A 21,631-nucleotide genomic window follows, 5' to 3' on the forward strand; every position below is an offset into this window, starting at 1 on the left:
TCTAATCCCAGCCCATTCAGAGCAGCACTTAAGATTCTTGGCATACTCCCATACTCATTGCTACTCGTGGACTTAATCTTTTTTTTCCCCTCTCAGAATCAGTCAAGTGTATGGCTTAGCCAGATCAAATGAAAGCAAGCTAGCTCGCTGCAGAATGGCATTCCAAAGCACAGAAAGTCAGGAGAGAGCCTCCAAGGTTGTGTTATATAAGAACAGATTGACCCTGCTCAGTCTCTGTCCGTCTGAGAATCTGTTGGGTTTAAAGAATGATATAACAGGAGGACTTTCTTTGGAAATAGTGGCTTTAAATGTCCTCCACCTGCCCTGTGAGCATTGTACTTTGTTTGCACCATTCTGCAGAGTAGTTTGAACAGACTGAACTCAGGCAGTGTCATATTTCATAAATAAATCAGTTTTATTTGTGGCATATAAAATTAAATCATTTTTACACTTTATTCCAGTATGACACATAATATCCAAATAAAGTAGCTACATTTCTTGATAAATAATATTAATAACAATAATAAAAACATTCATTCATCCTTTGACATGTTTCGCTTTGTCTTTTTTTCATGAAGGGAGTTCAATAGCTGCCACAAAACATGAACAATAATGCCCACGTCAGGAAGGAATGAAACCACACACTTGTTAAACAAGTCCAGAGGTTACATTGCGGTGTGTTGTTCTTAAGATACAGGATGGTATGCTAATTGAAGTTGCGTATGTGCATATCTACATATACACACACAAGTCTACAGTCTGAGTCATGTCTGATGTAAAGGATCAAAATATACACAGTGAATTGATATCAGCGACTAACATAAATGTACAAATATTAATTACATATTGCTCCATAACGAAGCTACTTCTGATGCTCCATTAATATGAAGCAGTTCTTAGTTAAGAATGCTGATGTAGTCACAGCAAACAGTGCACTTCATAAAGTCCTCATGATGTAAGCCCACAATTCCTTGGGAATCTAGTTACAACAAGAAGCTGGTAGTTGATTTATAGTCTATTTACACCCCTGCATTCATCTGGACTGCCATTGGCTGCCAGTGCTGCGGATCATCTCTTTCTCTTGCTGAGGGGTTTGGACGTTCTTTGCCAATCAGTCTCTGAACTTGTGGATGTCGTTGGAGAGGCGGTAGAAGGGGTAGGAGGCTTCGTTGGCATGGGGACAATTGTAGGTGCACTTGCAGGACTCGATCATCATAATGTTCTTGTTGAAGGTCTCTCCGTCCTCGCAGAGGAACTTGACACGGATGGTTCTGGTGTCATGGGGGCTGCAGCATCGGCCGTCCACGCAGGCGCCGCAGTACTTTGGCCTGTACTTCTTCAGGCTGGAGCAGCCGGCATAGGTGAACTTCACTGGCTGGCTGGACTTCTTGGTTCTGCTGCACTTCTTTCCTTTCTGCAGAGGAATAAACAACAAGGAGATGGAGATTAGTCATGCACTCAGAGCCACTAAGTGATGCATTTACAGTAGCATGCAGGTCTCCATCATATTCAGTCATGGTGGCTCAAGCTTACCTTCAGACTGGAGTAAGGTGACTGGGTGCATGGCCGCACTTCACAGATTCTTGTCTCCTTGACCAGCTTGCACTCGCTGTTGTTGTTGGTGACTCTGGTGGAGATGCCTGTTCCACAGCTCTTGGAGCACTGGGACCAGGGTGTGGTTTGGACAATGCACTTCTGGCTGTCAAACATGTGGACTTCAGGCTGTGTTCTAAAGGCTGTGATTAAAAGAAGAAATACAAAACATTAGCATCTTAAAATCCTACATATTTCAAGATATTCTATTTTATATCCAGAAAATTTCTAGGATGAAAAACAGCTTTCTTACCAGCTAGAGACTTGAGTCCTCCCTTCACGATAGCAATGAGCTCGTTCCTATTGGTGAGGTCTCTTTCCGACTCATCAGTCATCATGTCTTTGCCAAAGATCTTCTCCAGGATGTCTTCTCTCTCCATGCCATTATCACACGCCCACTCTTCACAGCACTGGCCTGCTACCTTGACCAGTCTTGGGTTGGCACAGCCCAGGTTGGGCAGGGAGAGCTCCTGCGGGCACAGTGGGACACATCCCACTGCCCCATCGATGCATGTGCACTGGTGTTTACAGTTGGGCTGGAAGCTCTCTCCGTTCTGGTAGATCCTGCTGTTGTACTCGCAGGGTCTGCCCTCTGACTTGGCTGCAAGGGGAGAAAAACAGGAGGAAAGGAATGTTATTCTTTCCTGCTCTAAACGTCTGCTGAACACATCACATGGCTGCCAGGTAAGGATCAGTTAAACTGTGAAATTCTTCAGGCTGCCTGAGGAGTCTCTTTCCCTTCACAGTGGGCTGTCTGTACTTTGAGGTTTAGTCTAAGTTTCCTTCTATCTGCATTCCACAGTGCTGAAATCACTCAGGTCTACTGAATTAAAACACACCTTACTTAAAGAAAAAAAAAGACTAATTCAAAAGCATGCACATGTGGAGCTGATGGTCTTTATACATACCTCGGCAGATGCCACGAGTAGTAGCAGCAGCAAAGCTGGCCCCAAAGTTACATTCCAGCCCTTTAGTGTGGTCACAAGGCTCGGTCAGGCTGCAGTCCTCGTTCAGCTGCCTGGCGCAAACCTTGCAGCAGCCGCAACCGTCCAGGACGACGCTCACGCCGGGTGCGCACTTGGGCATCTCCATAGGACACTCACACACGGAGGGGCAGGAGGAGGAGGAAGAGAGGACCTGTACAGCCAACAACCAAATCTTCTATTAAAGACTGAAACGTCTAAGTCATGCCACACAGCATATCCCACAAATATCGAAAAGCTATCCTCATTTCATCCCGTTTAAAGAAACGTGCTCATGTCCCTTCTCATTAGGCTAAATACAGGAAACTCTTTCAGATTGAAATAGAGAAATGACTCACCAAATGAAAGCTTCCAAGGAAGGTAACGACAACAGTAAGCATCAGCATCTTGGATAAAATTTCTTCTGCGTGTTCAAGAGGAATCCTGGTCCCAGTTTTATGAAACGTTAGTTATAGTCTTGTCTTCAAAGGAGTCCTTAGGTATTCCCTCGCTCAGTCGTCTTGTCTTGATTTGTTGCTGGTAGTCTCTGGTGTTAGAGGCTCCTTTAGAGTAGTTGAAGCTCTCGGTAAAGCGGTTGCAGTCTGCTGAGGTCCGGCCACCTCCGGCCTTTTATACCGTAGTGGGAAGCTGACGTCGTTCCTGGGCTGCCTGCTGAACTGTTCCCAAACTATGCCAGGAATGTTTCTCGGCGCATTTTCCATCCAAGACCTAAGCTCCACCCTGTCTAAACCTTTCTCTTTTTTTCTTTCTCAAATGGATTTTCCCCCCCTGGATCCCATCTGAACACACTTTTCCGTCTCACATTTTTCCCTTCTTGTTTATCCCCCCTTTCATTTTCTTCCTCTGCTCGCTTCTCACATCTATCAACTCAAGTTCAGAGGACTTTTCTGTAGAAGTAGTGGAGTTTAGGTGCTTTATTTCCCCCCTGTGATTTTCTTTTCGCTTTATAGACACGAGTGAAAAAGACAATTTGGTATAACTTCTTGGTTCCAGTGCGTTCTAGTCTTTAAACGGTTATCCTGTGATTACAAACATCACAAAAAATACCCTAAAGTAGTGTGTAGAAAACGTGCCAAAAAATAAGGTGCCTTTAAACTTATTTCAGTATCACATATACAGTGTCCCCTTAGGAATAATGGACTTCTTGTCATTTTTGTGACAGTAATGCTTTTTGCTGAGTAAAACAATTAGTTAACTACAATTTTATAGCATGTTGCAGTGGCCATGTTTAAAATAGCTTTAGGTTTTTTCTCTTTGAGTCTAAAGGTGTGGGCAGAAATACGTTTAACAGGGTCTATTTCTGGCTTTCCAGTGCCTTCAGAGGAGCTAAGCGTTTCCAGATGCGCACCACAGCTCAGACGTAACAATATTGCCATATTTGGTATGGCAGTAGCCTACATTATTAACATATTTCTCTCCCTTTGGCCAGCAGACCACAAAGCATTCCTGACAGCTTAAATGCTTGTTAAATATGTTCTTCATGCAGGGAAATTCCTTTGCATTCATTCCTTGAGGCAATTTGACTTTTCACGCAATGTGTCCATCACGGTTCGGAGGGGGGAAAGGGGGTCCCGTTGTAGGTAAAGTGATCCAATTTTCCACCAGGGATGTTGTGGTGTCTTTGTCTCTACTTTCTTTTTTTTTTTACATCGGGGGTCTCAATAAGTCCTCTCCACTGAAGTTTTCAAATTATTCCGATTGATGAAAACTTTCACCAGATGGAAACGAAATGCGTAAAGACGCATCATAAAACCATTATTATTTCCATGAACGGCTGGCAGATTCCAAAGAGGACATTTTGCATGCGGGCAGATTGTTTATTTGTGTTTATAAGGATCGGACATTTCACGTCTCTCTCCCCTGTAACTCCGTGTAGTTTTAACATGACGATACACTGAGACAGCAGCAGTGAACAAGACGACTGGAGAGCTTCTCCGGTGAGTTTGGACTTATTTTTTCTGTTTATTCTGCGGACTGTAGTTGAGACTCGGGTGAGATATTAATCGGTTAGCTTGCAAAACCATGAATCACCATCGTGCTCCCGTAAAATGAATATGAGTCATAGCATCTGACATTGATTCTTAACAGATTCATTCAGTAAAGGTTGTGCACAGGTTGAACACTGTAGCTTTTTAAAACTTTCTCCTGGCGGACTTTCTGGGCTTGTGTTGTAGATATTTATGTTTTTATATAGCCTAAAGAATGACCAATGTCCAAATGCCAGTGCATACTTCTAATACGATATTAATATGATTAGCCTACATTGTGAACAGATCCATATGTGTCTGTGTGAGATTTTCGACTGGAGGCGTGTCTCTGTGTGTGTGTGTGTGTGTGTGTGTGTGTGTGTGTGTGTGTGTGTGCGCGCGCGCGCGTGCGTGCGCGCAGCCTATTTGGATAGGGGGTGTGTCTTTGTGAGTAAATGTGCAATGATGTCTTGTGTGTATTTCCAAGCTGCATTATGCTAATACTGCCAATTTGCCTATGTTAATGTCAAATTTAAGATGTTAAAGGGACACTATTGATTTCACACATCAACATCAGTTTGCTCCTCATGGCAAGTACAACTATGAAAACAGCTTTAAAAAAATAAATAAATAAAAAAATAAATAAATGAACCCTGTTAATGTCATCATCTCAGTTTCAGGCTTGGAGACTAAAACATTTGTAACAGAAAGCACGTGTTACAAGAACTGTGGTCATGGAGTTTATAAAACATGGGCATTTATCAGGCAGCGATAGTTATAATAGCATGCTAATGGTTGCATATGGGAAATGTAGGATACAGTATTCTTGGAGATTGATCAAGGCACCAAACGTTCAAATATCTTGGCTGTCGATGTTGATCATTTTTACCTTACTGTCTCTCACAAGTCTCCTAATTTTGTGGAAGTGCAATACCAAATTGGTGGAATACCCCTTTAATGTCTCTCGCTGTTTGGACAGCAGGTCTTATGTCATGTTTTGTTTGACAGTCCTCTACTATGTTGACCTAAAGTCTCTCCAGTGTGTGTATGTGCATACTGTATGTGAGTTCACATGCGTGCGTGCGTATGGCCGCATGTGTGCATCCGCCTGTGTGTTATGGTGATAGGAAACAGTGTTGTCATTGTACGTCAATGGAGAATAACACGCAGTAATCTTCATTCCTTAATTACCCATTTGGTTTAGGAAATATTCCAAAAGCTGGACATGCTTCTCCATGTTGCAATTGCCCTGGCATAATAGTTTCCACTAAGGCTGTCTGAGAACCCTCATCACACACACACACACACACACACACACACACACACACACACACACACACACACACACACACACACACACACACACACACACACACACACACACATACATACATACATACACACACTCCCCAAAATGAGGAGGGGGTCTCTTTCCTTTACAGAAATGACCTTTGGATTATGATCACAGCTCTGTAGCATGGTTATCCGAGCAGCGCCACAACCTCCAATCTCTCAAAAGGTTCACCAAAGTTTGAGAGAGATTATTGTGCGTTGTGTTGTGGCTCAATGTATTGGAAACTCATTGTCAGATCCCACCAGGGGCACTCACAGTTGAAGAGACAGCGACCCTCAGAATTGGTGCTCAGGAAGTCTGTGGCGGGCAGTCCTCAGCCTCCCCATTTATGTCCAAGTGACAGATGGAACAGAACAGGATGGCCCGGCATGTTTAAACAACAGATTCCATTGTAGTATATTCAAGATAAATGTCATAACTGGTATGCAGTGTGTACTGGTAGCACTTCCTTTCTCTGTCAGCCGATGGAGCAGCAGGAAGTCTGCTGAGTTATGGCCATTCTTGTGTGAACGAGGTCAGCGATGAGGCCAACGATTAAAATACTGAATCAAGTTTTGAAGTAATGTAGATTTGAAAAGGCAGAACTCTGTTAATCATAGGTTCACGTCAATTTCATTGGATTTGTAACATTTGCTGAACCTGGAAAAAGGCGCAGTCCAGGCTTGATAGATTTGTTCAGCCATTTTGTCTTTGTTATCTTGGCATAATTAAATGAAAAGGCCTTGAGTGAGGAGGGCTGTTTCATAATCTTGTAAAAGCACACTTTGTTGTGTAATTTCTTCCCCCAAGATTATTATGTCTAAAGCTGTGCCCATTTTTACTTGAAACAATTCCACTTCTGTCTGATCTTGTGCATACGACCAGCACATAGCTATAGCATATCTCCTGTTAGTGATGTTCGGGACATTTTTCGACATATACTTTCACTGTGGGTCTGTTCAAAGGGATTGTAGGCTGCGCTAATCTGTATTGTTGCCCAAAAATGAAAACCGGCAGCTGATTGGACGAACGCGTCGCGTGGGTCTGGTTTCCCCTGAAAATTCAAAGACAGACTGTCATGGCGGCTTGTTCAGAATACGATCTCATATTGTACTAAAATAGTTCACCGAAACGTGTTTCTGAAAACATTTTAAGCAAGAAATAGGCCATACAGTTTCTGAATCTGTCTTCATTTCAGATCGACAAAGGTCAGTTTAAAAGATTTTCGTCAGATTTTGAGAAACTCTAGTCACGCTCATTCTGCTCCCTGCATCCAGGTTAGCACTCTACCAATCACATGGGTCATTTGAGTCCAACTGCCAGCAGTGCCCGCCCCCCGCCGATTATACATGTCAAATCGGCCAAAATGAAGGCCGACGGCCCCTCGGACGGACAACGGCACGGAACACACCGAACAGACTCGAGTCACTGACCTCGCCAGACTGTCCAACGGCCGATTATCGGCTTGGTGTGTCTCGGGCGTTAGATAGCTGATGAACAGCTTGAATCGGACACAATTGTAGCTGCCATTGAAATGCCTCAAAATACAATCCTTTCCATCTACATACATTTTTTTTATCATTTCATGTCATGTCGTTTCATCACTTTATTCTTTGGCGTAATTAAGTTAATGAACTTCCCTGACTGCTTAAAGTTAAATATGCTCTGTGCACCTGGTGTAATCACGCATGTCACTTTAGACGTCTAGGATCTCATCATGAGTCCAATCATACTAGGCAAGTAAGAGGTGATGCTTTTTGGTGCCGCTTCATCTGCAGCTGGAGGATCGTGTCTGCTTTCACTCATTTCTTTTATAGTTGCACAATGTACCAGCCAGGTGTGCCTGAAGTATGAGGGCTTTCCTTCATCTAAAGTAACCCAAATTCCTCAGCATGGAGAGAGAAAAGAGAAAGAGAGGGTCTTTTCTTGGGCCACGTCGTCCATCCATGATGAGGAATGATGGAAAAGAAAGAAAGTCTGGGTGGGGGCAGGTGTTAGTGTTAGGAGGAGGAGGGTGGTGGTTGGCGATCCTGGCTGGAGTGGAAAAAGGAATGTGGGGCTCCTGGAATGTTTAGAGCAGTCAGGGATAATTGAGTGAATTTGGAACAAGAAAAGACAAACCGAGGTCCCGCGGTGGAAGAATGTGTTTCTGGGACGTCTGAAGAAACATTCCATCCATTCAGACAGTTTCAGGCCCAGAACCTTCCTTAGATGGCACCGTAGGGAATATGAACCCCCTCCCTTCCTCCGCCTATATACACACACACACACACACACACACACACACACACACACACACTTACTAACACTGCTCTTCCTTTCACACTCCTTGCTCTACTTCTCACACTGCAGGACAAGCAGACATCCTCCTTTATTTATATATATATATATATATATATATATATATATATATATATATATATATATATATCCTTTGTCCTTGAAGTTAGTGTACATTATTTCATAAAGTCTGTGAAGAGTGAAGCAGTTGCATAAGTCTCCAAATTCTCAGGTTCAGGAATAGAATATGAGCTCAGTCTTTCTTTCTTGCTTTTTACTTCTAACAGTTGAGACATATTTTAACAAAGCATAGGAAACAAGTGTGTATACATCTCTTACTCTGATACTCAAACAGTTGTTATGCCCTTAGCTTTATGCAGATCCAGATATGACAACATCCTTGTTGTTTGCAGTAATGGTAACCAATTTCATTCATTTTGTCCTCTGGGAAACCCATTACAAATATAGAATTTCCTATGTCCATTAATTCTTTAAGTCTAGGAGGTTCCACCATTTTTGCAGGCAACCAGTAAAGGTTGACATAGACACTACTTCCTCTATTATCACACCAAGATACAACCTAAAATGTCATATAGTCAATGTCAAGTCAGTATTTCCATAAAACCAGAAGATGTGTGAATGATTGGCATCCATTTTAATGATATTGTATTTTCATATTCTTAACAAATTTCTAGCACTCGTTTTAATGTGTAGATAAAGCAGATTTCAGCAACTCAAAGTAACCTTTTTCTGGACAGCATATTATATAAATCTTACTATTAACAGCAACATTTTCTAATATCGTGGTCAACATACAGACGTCACTATGTGGATTGTGGATGCAAACTAAATTACTAATTGTTGCTAATTGTTATTTTTTTGTGTAATATATGGAGAAATAACGGAATTCGTTCATGAAAAGAGTTTGGCTTGCAGGCTCTGCTTTGCTGGTCCCGTGTGAAATGGATTGAGCCATTACAGGTTCAGTGTGTTTCGACTGTCACTTGTTGGGCTGAATGCCTCACTGACGGCTGACAGACTCGTAAGCTACACGTGATGGTCGGTGCGCGTCACCGAAGCGCTGTCGCTCGCCTGGAGACTGGAGCAAGGCTGACTGACACTGTGTGTAGCAGACTACTGTAAATAAAGAATACAAACCCAACAAACTAGCAGGGAACAAATAAGCAAGCCAGGCAGCATCGGGTTAAGTGATAGTAGTTTCTCTCATTCATTCGTCGAGTTGTCTGTTAGGGTGTTTTCAGTCCTTTTTTCCTGATTTGAGCGTGCCAAGTAAAGGGAAAGCTAAACATGGCTGGTTTAATGGTAGGTTTTGGTCATTACACCCACGCCGTCGTCCGGGGAATCCCTGCGTCCCTGGCCAAAGAAGCGCTCCGGAGCAGCCAGTCGGAGGTGGACGTGGTCAACGCGCGGAAGGAGCACGAGGCGTACGTCGAGGTCCTGGGGACGAGGCTCGGGCTGGAGGTGGTCGAGCTCCCCGCGGACGAGTCGCTCCCGGACTGCGTGTTCGTGGAGGACGCGGCCGTGGTGTGCGGTGACACGGCGCTCATCACCAGACCCGGGGCCGAGAGCAGGAGGAGAGAGGTAGGGAAATGGCAGCTTCCACAGCATGATTCAATACACCGAAAATAAAAAAAATAAAAAGTTTGATTTGAAAGTGGAGAGTAAGGCGTCCTCTCTCCTCGTTTTCCTGGTGTGCCCACTTGGCATGCAGTCAATAGTCTGCAGGGGAGCATGCTATAGTGATAAATACATTGTTATGGTGGCTGATCTATGTGACAAGTCTGTAGGGGATTATTAGCAGGGATTTTAAATTATGTTTCTTGTAAAAGCAAGATGTTCCCCTCGAAGTCTTTGAGTTAGTTCATAATTAACTGACTCCAGCTGTGTAATGCCAAGTTAATTCTGCAAAAATGTGTCAAACTTAAGTTTTAGGAGGGTTTATCCTGCATGAGGTCTACATCTCTGAAAGCTGTACATTTCACCACCATGTGCCATATTTTGTGCACCAACCTATTCAAGGGGATATGGTTATTAGGTATGAGGCAACGCCCATTTGAAAAAATGACAATGCTTTTTTAAGATATATAATATGTGCTTGTGCTGCACTATGCATTTTCTCATTAAGGCGACATTTTGAAAAATATAGATTTTCTTGCATGTTTATAGTCTACATAATGCACTTTTCTTGGTAATGAATGTACTATTTGATGTCAGTTGTCACTTCATATTGTATGTAGGCTGTCAATAGAAGTCATGGGATGTGTTCAAAGTACCCTAGAAGGACTTACTTCATAACAGTTATTGGCTGATTAGGATCATGCAAGACCTCAAGAAGAAGAAAAAATAGAATATAGACTTGTATTTTAGGAAAGGATAGGCTTTATGACTGCTGAAATTAATGAATCAATAAATTTTTTGAAAACAAAACAGTGTGAGCGCACTGGTTTCCTAGTGAGGGCAGCTGCAATGTAGGGTTTTGTGTGTGTGTGTGTGTGTGTGTGTGTGTGTGTGTGTGTGTGTGTGAGAGACAATGATTGAAACGGTAGGACGGCTTCTGTGAAAGCCCCTGTCATATCACATCAGAGTCACTTTACTTGGCTCACTGGTGCTAATGGTCCCCAGCCCCACTGGCTGCAGGGATACTGATTGGAAAAAGTCGGCTACCTTCACCCACCGCATTTCATTTATTCTGAACATGCTACAAGTTACATTAGAATGCACGTGTGCACACGCAATCAGCACTCTCCCAAAACCCTTTCTCACATTTAAATTGTGAGATTTTTCATATTCATAAAGAGATAGAATTGATTTGGTTTCTCGCCCCTGCTCTGTTAATAAGAGGCGTCAGCTGTGATGAATTATACATTGGGAAAGTGTGAGGTACTAGAGACAAAATGTTTTCAAAAACAGGATTGTAAAAATCACAGATGGATTCCAATTCCAATTGATTGTCTCGGCCAGAATTATAAGTGGTTATAAATGGATACTTTTGTTCATAATGACATAATATGTGCTGTGAAAATGACATTTAATTACCGTTTTATTGGGAGTTAAGTTCTGGCCTGCTGGATGCACTGTGAAAAAACAACAAAATGATCTTTTCACATTAAAGTGAGCATAAAGGCTTTTTTGGGAGAGTGATCTTTTAATGATTTAATCTAGTTTAATGATATAATATTAGTTCCTTTTGTTTGTACACAGCTGAAGAATAATGTATTGTAACCACACTCACAATTGTGTTGCTCATACCACACAATATAATTCATCATAAGCACATTATTTAGGAGTTCTAGCTATCAAACCTGAGATGCCGTTCGTGGAGATGCAGAGATGTATCACTGTCAGCATCACAAAAGTACTCAATAATTACAGGTGCTATAGACCTCAACAGTACCGCCCACAGCCTACTCCGGAAGTAAAAATCCCGTTGATTTTCTCCAAAAGGATTTAGAATCTCAGTCATAATGTCTAAACCATCCGAGGTAGACTGACCCCGAGCTACGTGGTTGTGAAACAAAGTTTTCTGCTCCTGTAGAAGCTAGAAGTCCGTATGAAATCAACCTTGTTTTAAGAAAAACATGTTTTATCCGCGATCTCATGGAGAAAAACTACACTACCCACAATCCTAAGTGTAACAGCAACGTCTCTGATTGGTCCAACTCACTGTTACCATAGAAACGTTTACCATACCCGAGAAACCGTGAACGGCTAGAGCGAGCTTCTACCATTGAAGTCTATGATAGTTTCTGCACACGGTCTTTTACCTTTGCCTTTTTTGCCGTTTTCAAAATGTTTTTTTGCGCCGAATCAAATGTGTTATGCTCACTATTCATCTTGTAGCTGCTTGGCTCGGATCCAGACTTCAAACTCTATATATAAGCAATTTTCGAAACTTCAATGAAACAATTGAATGGGGAAAAACACTTCTGAAGTCAGAGCCGTAAAGAAGTGGGCGGTCACTGTTGAGCTCTATTGCTTTTAAAACAGTAGTGTAAAAAACTTTTCTTCAAACAATTCCCAGGCGTGCTGTTTACAACAGCTGCCATGGCAACAGATGAGGCGCAGCAATCGGCATTGCAGGAGCATGTCTCTCACCAGTCGCTTTGCTTGCCTGAACTTCCCTCGTGTGGAACATATCGTGAAATAAGTATAATGCTTGTACTTTGCTAATGTTATTGTGAGTTTAAGAATAGTGCGTACACTTACAGTGTGAGCGCTGCCTCATTATTCACCTACGAACAGATGGTGCTGTAATTGTTAGGTACATATTTTTTGAGCTGAGAAATTATGGGAAGTGGGAAACATCAGTTTTTAGTCTTTTTTTTAATAAGCCCTCTTGAGTAAAAATCATTTTGCTGAACTATTGTGTTTGATCAATCACTTCCTGTAGACATGGCGGATGCTTTTCCTTGCCTGTTTAGTCAGTTTCAATTATAGCATAATGTTTGAAGGCTCTGCCTATAAGTCTTCAGACATGCCTGTGTTGAAACAATTAGCATCTCCCATTCCCTGGTGGTTGAATGGTTAGGGTTGATTTTCCTCACATGGTTACCTCAGCATCCTTGCATGTACAGCATATTCGGCTGCACCACAACATCTTAATGCTGTGTCACTAGTTCAGTATTAGACTGACTCCAAGAGAATCAAGCTTTTTTTTCTCAGGAATAAACAAACATCTTGGGTGACTTTAATTGGATGAGTCTGTTTTCTAATCCAAAAGATTAATGAGAGACTGTCAGGAAATGGCTTTTCTATCTACTGCATTGTTGGCCGGGGTCTTGTCTATTTCCTCTGCCTTGATTCGTATATTTTCAGCCCTCTCAGTCTTCCATTTATTGCTGTCAATTTACTGCCAAGATGTATGAGACAAGATTCAGTTGGTTTTAGTTGCAGTTAGAAGAACCGGTTTGTCATTAACATGAGTGGTTATTTAACTTTTGGAAGCCAATTTGGAGTCATGCAGACACTAATGTACTGAAGGAGCAAGTGAGTAATTCTCTAATGTTGATTTCATAAAGACAAACATAAATGCAGCTTACTTTATCATTAGCCAGAATAGTTATATGTGCTGCCAGTAAAACCTGGACTTTGTCCAAATCCTTTGGACTGTCATGAGGGGAAAACATGCTAAACGTTAAACTCTGGTCAGATAATGTGGAGTGCAGGTGTGCAATGCAGCAGGGAAATTGATGTGGGAATTCAGTGGTGTTCTTATCCAAGTTGGGATGAATCACTTATTGTTTATCACTTTTTTTCAGTTTTTCATGCTGTGGGATTTAGTTATTGGTCTATTGGCCTCATCCATCAGGTCTGCTTTGAGTTCCCCTTTCTTCTATTCCTCTAATCGTCTTGTAGACTCACTGCAGGAGAGTGGCTTCACACGATTTGATCATTCTCCCCTCTGCCTTTTAAAAGGTGAGGCCACTCCGTTTTTTGTAATTGATTGTATCCATTGTAGATCTCATTATTGTTCAACTACATAAGACCGTATAGAATGGAAGAAGATACATAAACATTTCTGAAAGGTTGCAGGAATCTGATCCATTAGGCTGTGGCTTAAAAGCTTTGTTATGAGGGGAAATGCTAGTCTAAATGGACTGCATGATTGTTCGCTGCAGACTGAAGCATTGTCTAAAACACTCCGACAAAGAGCCAAAGTTAATTATTTCAGAATACTAAACACTAGTCTGATATGCGGAAACTGTTCACCAAGCTGGATGCAGAGCTGCAGATTGACACTTATTGTGAACTCATTTAGGAATCATAATTAAATGGCAAAAGTAGAGATGCACCGATTACAATTTTCTAGGCCGATTCCGATTTTTCATTGAGTTTGACCTGCCGATTCCGATTTCATTTTTTCTAACCACTTTACAGCACACACACAAGTATTTAGTTTCTATCTTTTCTTTAATAGAACATTTTACATTTTGCATAGAACATAGAACATTTTTTGAACAGATAATCGATCGCTATAAAATAGAACTTTATAAATTACTCCTGGTGTGGGAAATTATCACACATCTAAAGTGCAATGTTATGGAAGAACCATTTCCTTCTTTTCACATCCAATATCCAACTAAAGAAAGTTGATATATTTAGCTAAAACTAAACTTCTGTATGTATGAAAACAGGTAATGGTAATACAATAATATATAAATAACAATAAAATAAATATAGCCTTGCAGTATAACGATATTTCTCAAAACACACACACAGGCCTATTGCAATCACATGTCGCATGTAGGAGAATAGCGCGGACATGCGCTTCACACGCAAGCGGGCACGCACGCCAATCGGCGGAAAAGCGAGATAAAGGAAAAAGAGACTGTCGCTGTCTGGAGGATAACTAGCCAGTGGAGATTGTGTGTGTGTGCGTCCTTGACAACTGTAAGTTGTATAACTTATGTTGTCAGTTCATTGTTAGCTGGTGATTTCGTTGTTTGTGTTCTTCGCCTGCTAGCTAGGTTGCACGTGGCTGTTGATTCGATATAATGGCGATTGTTGAACGCCCTTGCTCATGTTTGTATTTTATGTGCATTATTTAAATGCTACAGTAGTTACACTGGATTAAGGCAATGTAATTAATAGTGGGTTTATTGTTATTATTTGCTAGCCTATATATAATTCCTATGCATTGTGTATGGTAGCCTTTACAACGTTATTTATTTACAGCATTTGACCCGAATAAAAGCCGGCATACGTCAGACTGACTGGCCGGTCATGGCCGATCACGTGAAAATTGGCCAATTCCGGACACCAGCCATCAATCGGTGCATCTCTAGGCAAAAGTATTGTATGCCTCAGTTACTTTGTGATGAAATGATAAACCAAATATTTTTCTTAATCTTAAGCTTTTTCAGACTCGACATAAAGAAAAATTCCCCAAGGCAGACAGGAATGGATTCTTAAATACTGTTATGAGCTTTGAATGTGTTTGATGGCCCCATGAATCATAAGTATAGTTTAAAGTTTCAATTTGACAGCATACAATCGTTTTCTTATTGTACACAGCTACTCATTGCAGTGTGATACATGGCAAAGGGACTGACCCACAGACAGTTTCAAACACATCTGATGCACATTTAGATTTTTCAGCCAGATGATTAACATTATTGTCTATAACGTTAAATGTTTTGGTCTGGTGTTCACAGGCAGATGATGTTGTCTGTTTACAGTCTTGTCTAACAAAAGAGATTGCATTAAAACCCAACATCATTATGTAAAGGATATTACCACGTGGGCTCAGGAACACAACAGTTTGTCGCTACATCTACAAGTGCAAGTTAAAACTTTACCATGCAAAGCGAAAGCCATATATCAACAACACCCAGAAACGCCGATTGCTTCTCTGGGCCCGAGCTCATCTGAGATGGACTGACGCAAAATGGAAAAGTGTGCTGTGGTCTGTAGAGTCCACATTTCACCTCCGGGCCAAAGAGGAAAAGGACCATCCAGATTGTTATCAGCGCAAAGTTCAAAAGCCAGCATCTGTGATGGTATGGGGGTGTGTTAGTGCCCATGGCATGGGTAACTTTTAACCATTAATTAACCATTAATGCTGAAAGGTACATACAGGTTTTGGAGCAACATATGCTGCCGTCCAAACAATGTCTTTTTCAGGGACGCCCCTGCTTATTTCAGCAAGACAATGCCAAGCCACATTCTGCAGGTGTTACAACAGCGTGGCTTCGTAGTAAAAGATAGCGGGTACTAGACTGGCCTACCTGCAGTCCAGACCTGTCTCCCATTGAAAATGTGTGGCCAGTATGAAGTGCAAAATACGACAACGGAGACCCCAGATTGTTGAGCAACTGAAGTCGTACATCAAGCAAGAATGGGAAAGAATTCCATATACATAGCTTTAACAATTAGTGTCCTCAGTTCACAAACACTTTATAGAGTGTTGTTAAAAGGAAAGGTGATGTAACACAGTGCCAAACATCCCAACTTCATTGGAATTGGGGTTTGTATGTTTGGCAGGAAGGAAGTGAGTGCACTGCAGATCTGGCATGGATGAATTCACAGTGAATTGGATTGTTAAGTATAGTCACTGCTCTGTCTAGATGCTCTGATGCAAGTTTTGAACTGCTGGCACTCTTCATGCCAATCAAAACAAGCATGTTTTTGCTTGCTTACATACTTTATTGATAGTTTTTCAGCACCAACTCCGGTAAAAGAGTTCAGGTGTCTATATCCCTTTATATGCGAGAGGGTAAAAGATTATAGGCTTGAGGTTTTATTGTAGTTCAGCCTGAACTAAAGGGACAGTTACTGGAGTCAGTTAAGGTAGCACAGAAATCAGGGCAAATTAAAAAAAGCAGCACAATGATTTTATCAAATACGTTCCATTGATTACTGTTGTTAGTATTGAGCATTTTATGTGCAAATCTTATGTACTTTTGAAGGGGAATGTATCAAAAAGTAGGTTACAATTCTGCTTTGTGACTGGAAGACAGAAGTGTTGGACAAATGTGGCCAAAATGAGTTTTCTCCACAGGATACCCGGGTTCACTCACTGCGACAGAGCGAAGAGCAATCACAGTCAAACTGCTGCTTCTCCACATTCAGACCAGGCAAGGGCCAGTATACATAACTCTAACTCGCGTATCAAACAATGCAGATATCAAAGTGAAAAAGGCAAAGCACACATACTTGTATGAAATCTTTTTTTTTTTTTTTTTGATTTCAAAAAAGCTCTCTTCCTGCAAGACGTGGTGTTTAGAGCGGGCAAAAAGGTGAGCCTAATTTTAAACCAAAACTACTTCTAGAATATTCCTGCACCGCCTAATCTGCATGAATACAACTTTCACTGTGTCAGCTCACCACCTCAGTCCAAGCAGGTTGTCTGGAGCCTCGAAATGACCAAAACAAGCACATAAATTAAAATTGTAAGTGATGAAATTAGCATTGCAACTGCAGCCAGCCTTGTATATGCATGTTAATGGAGCCCACAAACAGATAACTTCTGGAGGATGCAACTCTGGATTCTCCCAGGTTTTAAAAGTTTCAGGGTTTAAACCTTAAACCTTTGGAAAGCTTACTCAAATACTGTCGGTCTAGAATGAATAGTTCTGAGATTTACAAGAGCTCAATTAGCCAAGCTGTGAGGATTTTCTTCAAGTGTTCTTGAAATGTGTTTTTGAAAAAGTACAGCACTTTAAGAAATAAACTCAACTCTCAATCCAGCAGCCATGACAAGTAGTAATTTTGCTGAACTGATAAACTGCTTCATATAATTCCGGCTGTCTCCCAGTAGCTGCAGTTGAGTGACTCTTTCCTCTGTATTTCAGGTTGTGCTGGCAGTCTCTCAGTTTGACAGTGAAGACATACTTAATTGCCTAAAAAGAAAATCCGTTTCTGATTCTCACTTTTAATCTCACTATTTTTACTGAAGCAAATAGACCTGAGTTCAGATCAGTTGAACGGGGCGGCGATGTGTGATTTAGCTATATCAACTGAATGAACTTCAGTTTAAGTCCACCATGAAATGATTACTAAACCTGCCACCTTTTTACTGGTACTGTTCAGACACTGTTCAGAATTAAAGTGTAGCCATTATCTGTTTTAGAAGTGCCAGTTGAGACTTACTGTGTCTTATAATGGTACGCTGCTGTAAGCAGTTACTGTAAGTTAAGCTCTCTGAGCCTGGAAAATAATGGTCATTAAAAAGTGCTAGAATCTGTCAAAACAAGTGTAAAAAGGTGTCAATTTAAGTCTGGAGACAGGATGGAAAACTCTGCTTCAGACACAATATTTAGGTCATGTTTTTATAGACGTAATATTTAGGTTCGGTCATCGCAGTTTATATGTCCATGCAGGCCCCTTTCTGGTCATGCCTCATGTAGCTGCCCCCAAACTAACACCAGACGCACAGCAGCCCTGTTTTGACTGGGCGGCCTGCAGTTGCAGATTCCTTCCTGTCCTCATGGCTCTTATATCACTTCTCTTACGGAGCCGACCTGGTTTCCTTCAGGGAGGCTTGACATCCGCGTGTGAACAGGGGGAGAAGGGTGAAACACCTGGAACCCGCCAGTAGCATGTGAGCCAGGGTCAACGTGCCTTCCCCAACTGTCTGTCACATTCCTACCACATTTAACCTGCCCTTCCGCTCACTGTTTATCTGTCTGACTCCTCGTCTGGCGTGTTCGTTTGTAACATCGCAGTGCTGCTTCCTCTCCCATCCTCCGTCTGTGATTCATTTTCTTACAAAGGATATCGAATCATGATGTCTTCCGAGGTCTTACTCAGGTTAAGATGATTTCATTTACATTTAACAACCTGAAATTTAGGCCACAGATTACCCACTCAACAATGTCAATGGCCTGCCAGTGAAAAAGTAAGAATCTCTGTTTGACTGAGCAATATAGGTTAGTCTGCTTTTAGTCTCGCATTTCCAGACCTTCCTCTACAGCTCTGCGTAGGAGGGTCTGGCGAGTCCACACAGCATTCCCTGGATGGGAGAAAAACGTGCTCTGATTTAATGGCATTTCTTTTAACCAATCACAATCGTCTTGGGCGGCGCTAAACGCCGTATGGAGCAACGGCGTCTCTGCAAAATGGTCTCAGGAAGGGAACTTGTTTTGGTGGAACGTGTATGTGCAAAAGTTGTTTTAGTCGTGCAACAGAAAACTCAGATTGTAACGATAGGCTAGCTAGCTGTCTGGATTTACCTTGTACAAATCTGAGAAAAGGTTAATCATAGTCCTTATAAACCAACTGTAATTTAAAACTCCAACACAAAGGAAGCCCAAGGCAAAGGATATCCGGTCGAATGAGTGAAATCTGGCGAAATTTTCGTCGGCAAAGGAGCAATCCCGGAAGTAGAACGTCGTGGATATAGACTAGTCTGCTTTCAATACAGGAAGAATAAAATATATTTCCAGTAATATGATAGTAGCAATAGTAAATTACTGTGCTGCTGAGATGTTATTTGTTGGCATGAAAATGTACTCACACATTGAAAACACATTGTGAACCAGCAGTGGAAAAAAAGTCTTTGCATTCCACTATAAACAGTTCGGCAGTAAGCCAGACATCTTAAACTAGCTTCTCATACTTTGAGTAGGACCTTTCCTGTGCTATTTACGGCAATGTAAAGCACAGTGCTGGTAAACTTTCCTATTAAATTAAATATATAAGTTTTATCTACGAAGAATTACAAGAAGTACGGTAGTCTTTAACATCAACATTTTATTTTTGCCCCATTGCCTTCCATCCAGATACATTTTGGCCCTTCATATAAAAGAATTTGGGCACCTCTGCTTTATACCAACGGCTTAGATGAAATAACGTGAGCGAAGTTAGTGTAATCACACATTTCAACTGCATTATTGTCCCTAACTCTGATACACATATTTCTCCATGTATGCATATCTAAATAAGTAATTTATAAATTAACAAAGGGTTAGCAGTAAGGTTTAGAGCATACTATATTGTTAGCCACTCAAAACTGTTATTTTTAGCAGTAATGTTAAAGCTTGTGATGCTACCGTAAGTAACACAGAGTTGATTGCCCTTTTTTTTTTTTAAGATTATTTTTTGGGGCATTTTTGGCCTTTATTTTGACAGGACAGCTAAAGACATATAATGGGATAGAGAGGGGGGAATGACATGCAGCAAAGGGCCGCAGGTCGGAGTCGAACCCGGACCTGCTGCGCCTCTATATATGGGCGCCCAAGTTGATTGCTTTTGACTAGACTACAGGCTACAGATGTTTCCAAGCTAAAAAACACTAACATTTTCACTAGCTAAGACATTTCTTGTGTTTTAATGATGTAAACTGGTAAATTGCTAGTTTGAAACAAGTTCACTTAGGAAGGACACAAATTTAGTTATGGAAATACAAATGCTGGTGCAACCCATTCCAGGGCAGTCTTTTGTTCTTGAATGAACAGCATCACAATGTGTTCTGTACAAGTTGGTCCACACATGCCGATACTTTGCCTCTCGTGTGTACCAGAACGTCTTGCGTAAAGAACATGAATAAACCAGGAGCTCTCCCCCACCCTACCGTCACCTTGCACCCTGCCCCCTTTTTGCCACGGGTTCACCCACGGCAACCCCACCAACCCAGCGCGGTGCCGCAGGCTGCGAGACAGCTGTGGGACTCTAGTGAACAGGAACTCCTCTCAGCCTCGCAGAATGACCAGGTCACGCTCAGCCGTCACCGTGGGTGTGTGAATGTCTGGTTTGGTATGTGAGACGGAGCAGTGGAAGACACAGGAAGTGGGCCAGGCGTGGTGGTGTTGAGAAAAGTCACGCTAAGGTCAGCGAGGGCGCAGCATAAGCTGACACAAAACCCCATTTTCCACCTGATCTCTAAACATTTTTTTATGCTTTTCTTCCTTTTCTCTCCAGCTTTCGCCTGCTGTCTGAATCAGATTCATAATTGTGCAAATACAAAGTAAAGTAACCTAAGAGGTGACACAGTAGATTATGGGGAGACATGGCTCCCAGAGACACATTTGTAAATGTGATTTTCTTCTTTTCAGAATGAAGAAATTTAAATGCTATTTCAAGATTATAAAAAAACAAACATAAATGCTAAGCAATGGATTGCTCTTTTTCAGGGATGTTTGTGTTTTATTGAAAGAAAGGGCGCCCTTACCCTTCTGTAGTGGAGCAAGTTGTTTGGTAATTAAAATAGTGACAAGAGCTCTCAAATACGAAGTTGTTAATTTGTCATTGGTTGCATGCTTTGGGCGTCTTGGCATGTTGTATAAAGAGTACTAACATGTTGTTTGAAGGCAGATTATGCAACAAACACCTCTAATAATGAGAACTCGGTGGATGCAGTAGGATTGCATTTATGTACTTAGTAGTGGCCATCACTTAACCAAACACATACTTTACTAGTAATACCATGATTGCTCTGTGAACATGGCAGAAACCAGTCAAGACTAATTGAGATAAATTGCACACTCCTATAATCTCTCTCTGACTCGCTTCTCTCTCTGTCACTCTCTGACTTCTCACTCCCTCCCTTGTGTTCTCACTCTCAAAAAACAACACACTCCCTGAGAGATACAAACTGTCAACACCAACTTTATTGATTGCTGGAGATGCAGAGCCAAAAAGAATCCCTTACATCTTGCAGGCTATAACCATCAGTCTCTCCTGTCAGTCCAGTTGACAGTTGTGGTTAAATGCCCAGTTTTTTTTCTGCTGCCACCGAACAACAACAGTCTTAACAGCCATAATTTCATCTCAAGGCCTGTTGATGGGATTTGGCTGCCGCCTCTGGTGCTGAAAATGAGATATACCTGTGCTGAGGAAAGGGTGTACACACTGTCCAATGCCAAAGCTATCATGCTGATGTCAAGCAGCTACAATGTTTAGTATGTTCACCCTGCTTAGTTTAGCGTGTGAGCATGCTAACATTTGCTCATTAGCACTATACACAAAGTACTGATGCAGCTGATGGGAATGTCATTAGTTTAGCAGGTATTTAA

At 41.6% G+C, this 21,631-nt stretch overlaps 2 protein-coding genes across 3 annotated transcripts in view; one reads left to right on the top strand and one right to left on the bottom strand.

The window, feature by feature from the left end:
• Window positions 1-391: 391 nt before the first annotated feature.
• Window positions 392-3,202, bottom strand: ccn1 (cellular communication network factor 1). The gene is made up of 5 exons (XM_078258478.1): window positions 2,915-3,202; window positions 2,502-2,730; window positions 1,847-2,194; window positions 1,534-1,736; window positions 392-1,414 (listed from the first exon to the last, which is right to left on the bottom strand). The coding sequence occupies exons 1-5, from the start codon at window positions 2,960-2,962 to the stop codon at window positions 1,112-1,114; spliced, it is 1,131 nt and encodes a 376-aa protein (XP_078114604.1). The 5' UTR covers window positions 2,963-3,202; the 3' UTR covers window positions 392-1,111.
• A 997-nt stretch (window positions 3,203-4,199) lies between these two features.
• The window catches only part of ddah1 (dimethylarginine dimethylaminohydrolase 1), an 88,226-nt gene continuing 70,794 nt past the window's right edge, over window positions 4,200-21,631 (top strand). The window contains exon 1 of one of the 2 annotated variants that reach the window (XM_078258480.1): window positions 4,200-4,513. Coding sequence is in view for 1 of the 2 variants with exons in the window: in XM_078258479.1 (XP_078114605.1) it covers window positions 9,465-9,758 (294 nt within the window). In the remaining variant the exon portion in view is untranslated. Of the gene's footprint in view, window positions 4,514-9,222; window positions 9,759-21,631 lie in introns of those variants that run through there. The other variant, XM_078258479.1, reaches the window with a different exon arrangement.

The sequence above is a fragment of the Sander vitreus genome, chromosome 9, assembly GCF_031162955.1.
Source record: "Sander vitreus isolate 19-12246 chromosome 9, sanVit1, whole genome shotgun sequence".
NCBI classification, from domain to species: Eukaryota; Metazoa; Chordata; class Actinopteri; order Perciformes; family Percidae; genus Sander; species Sander vitreus.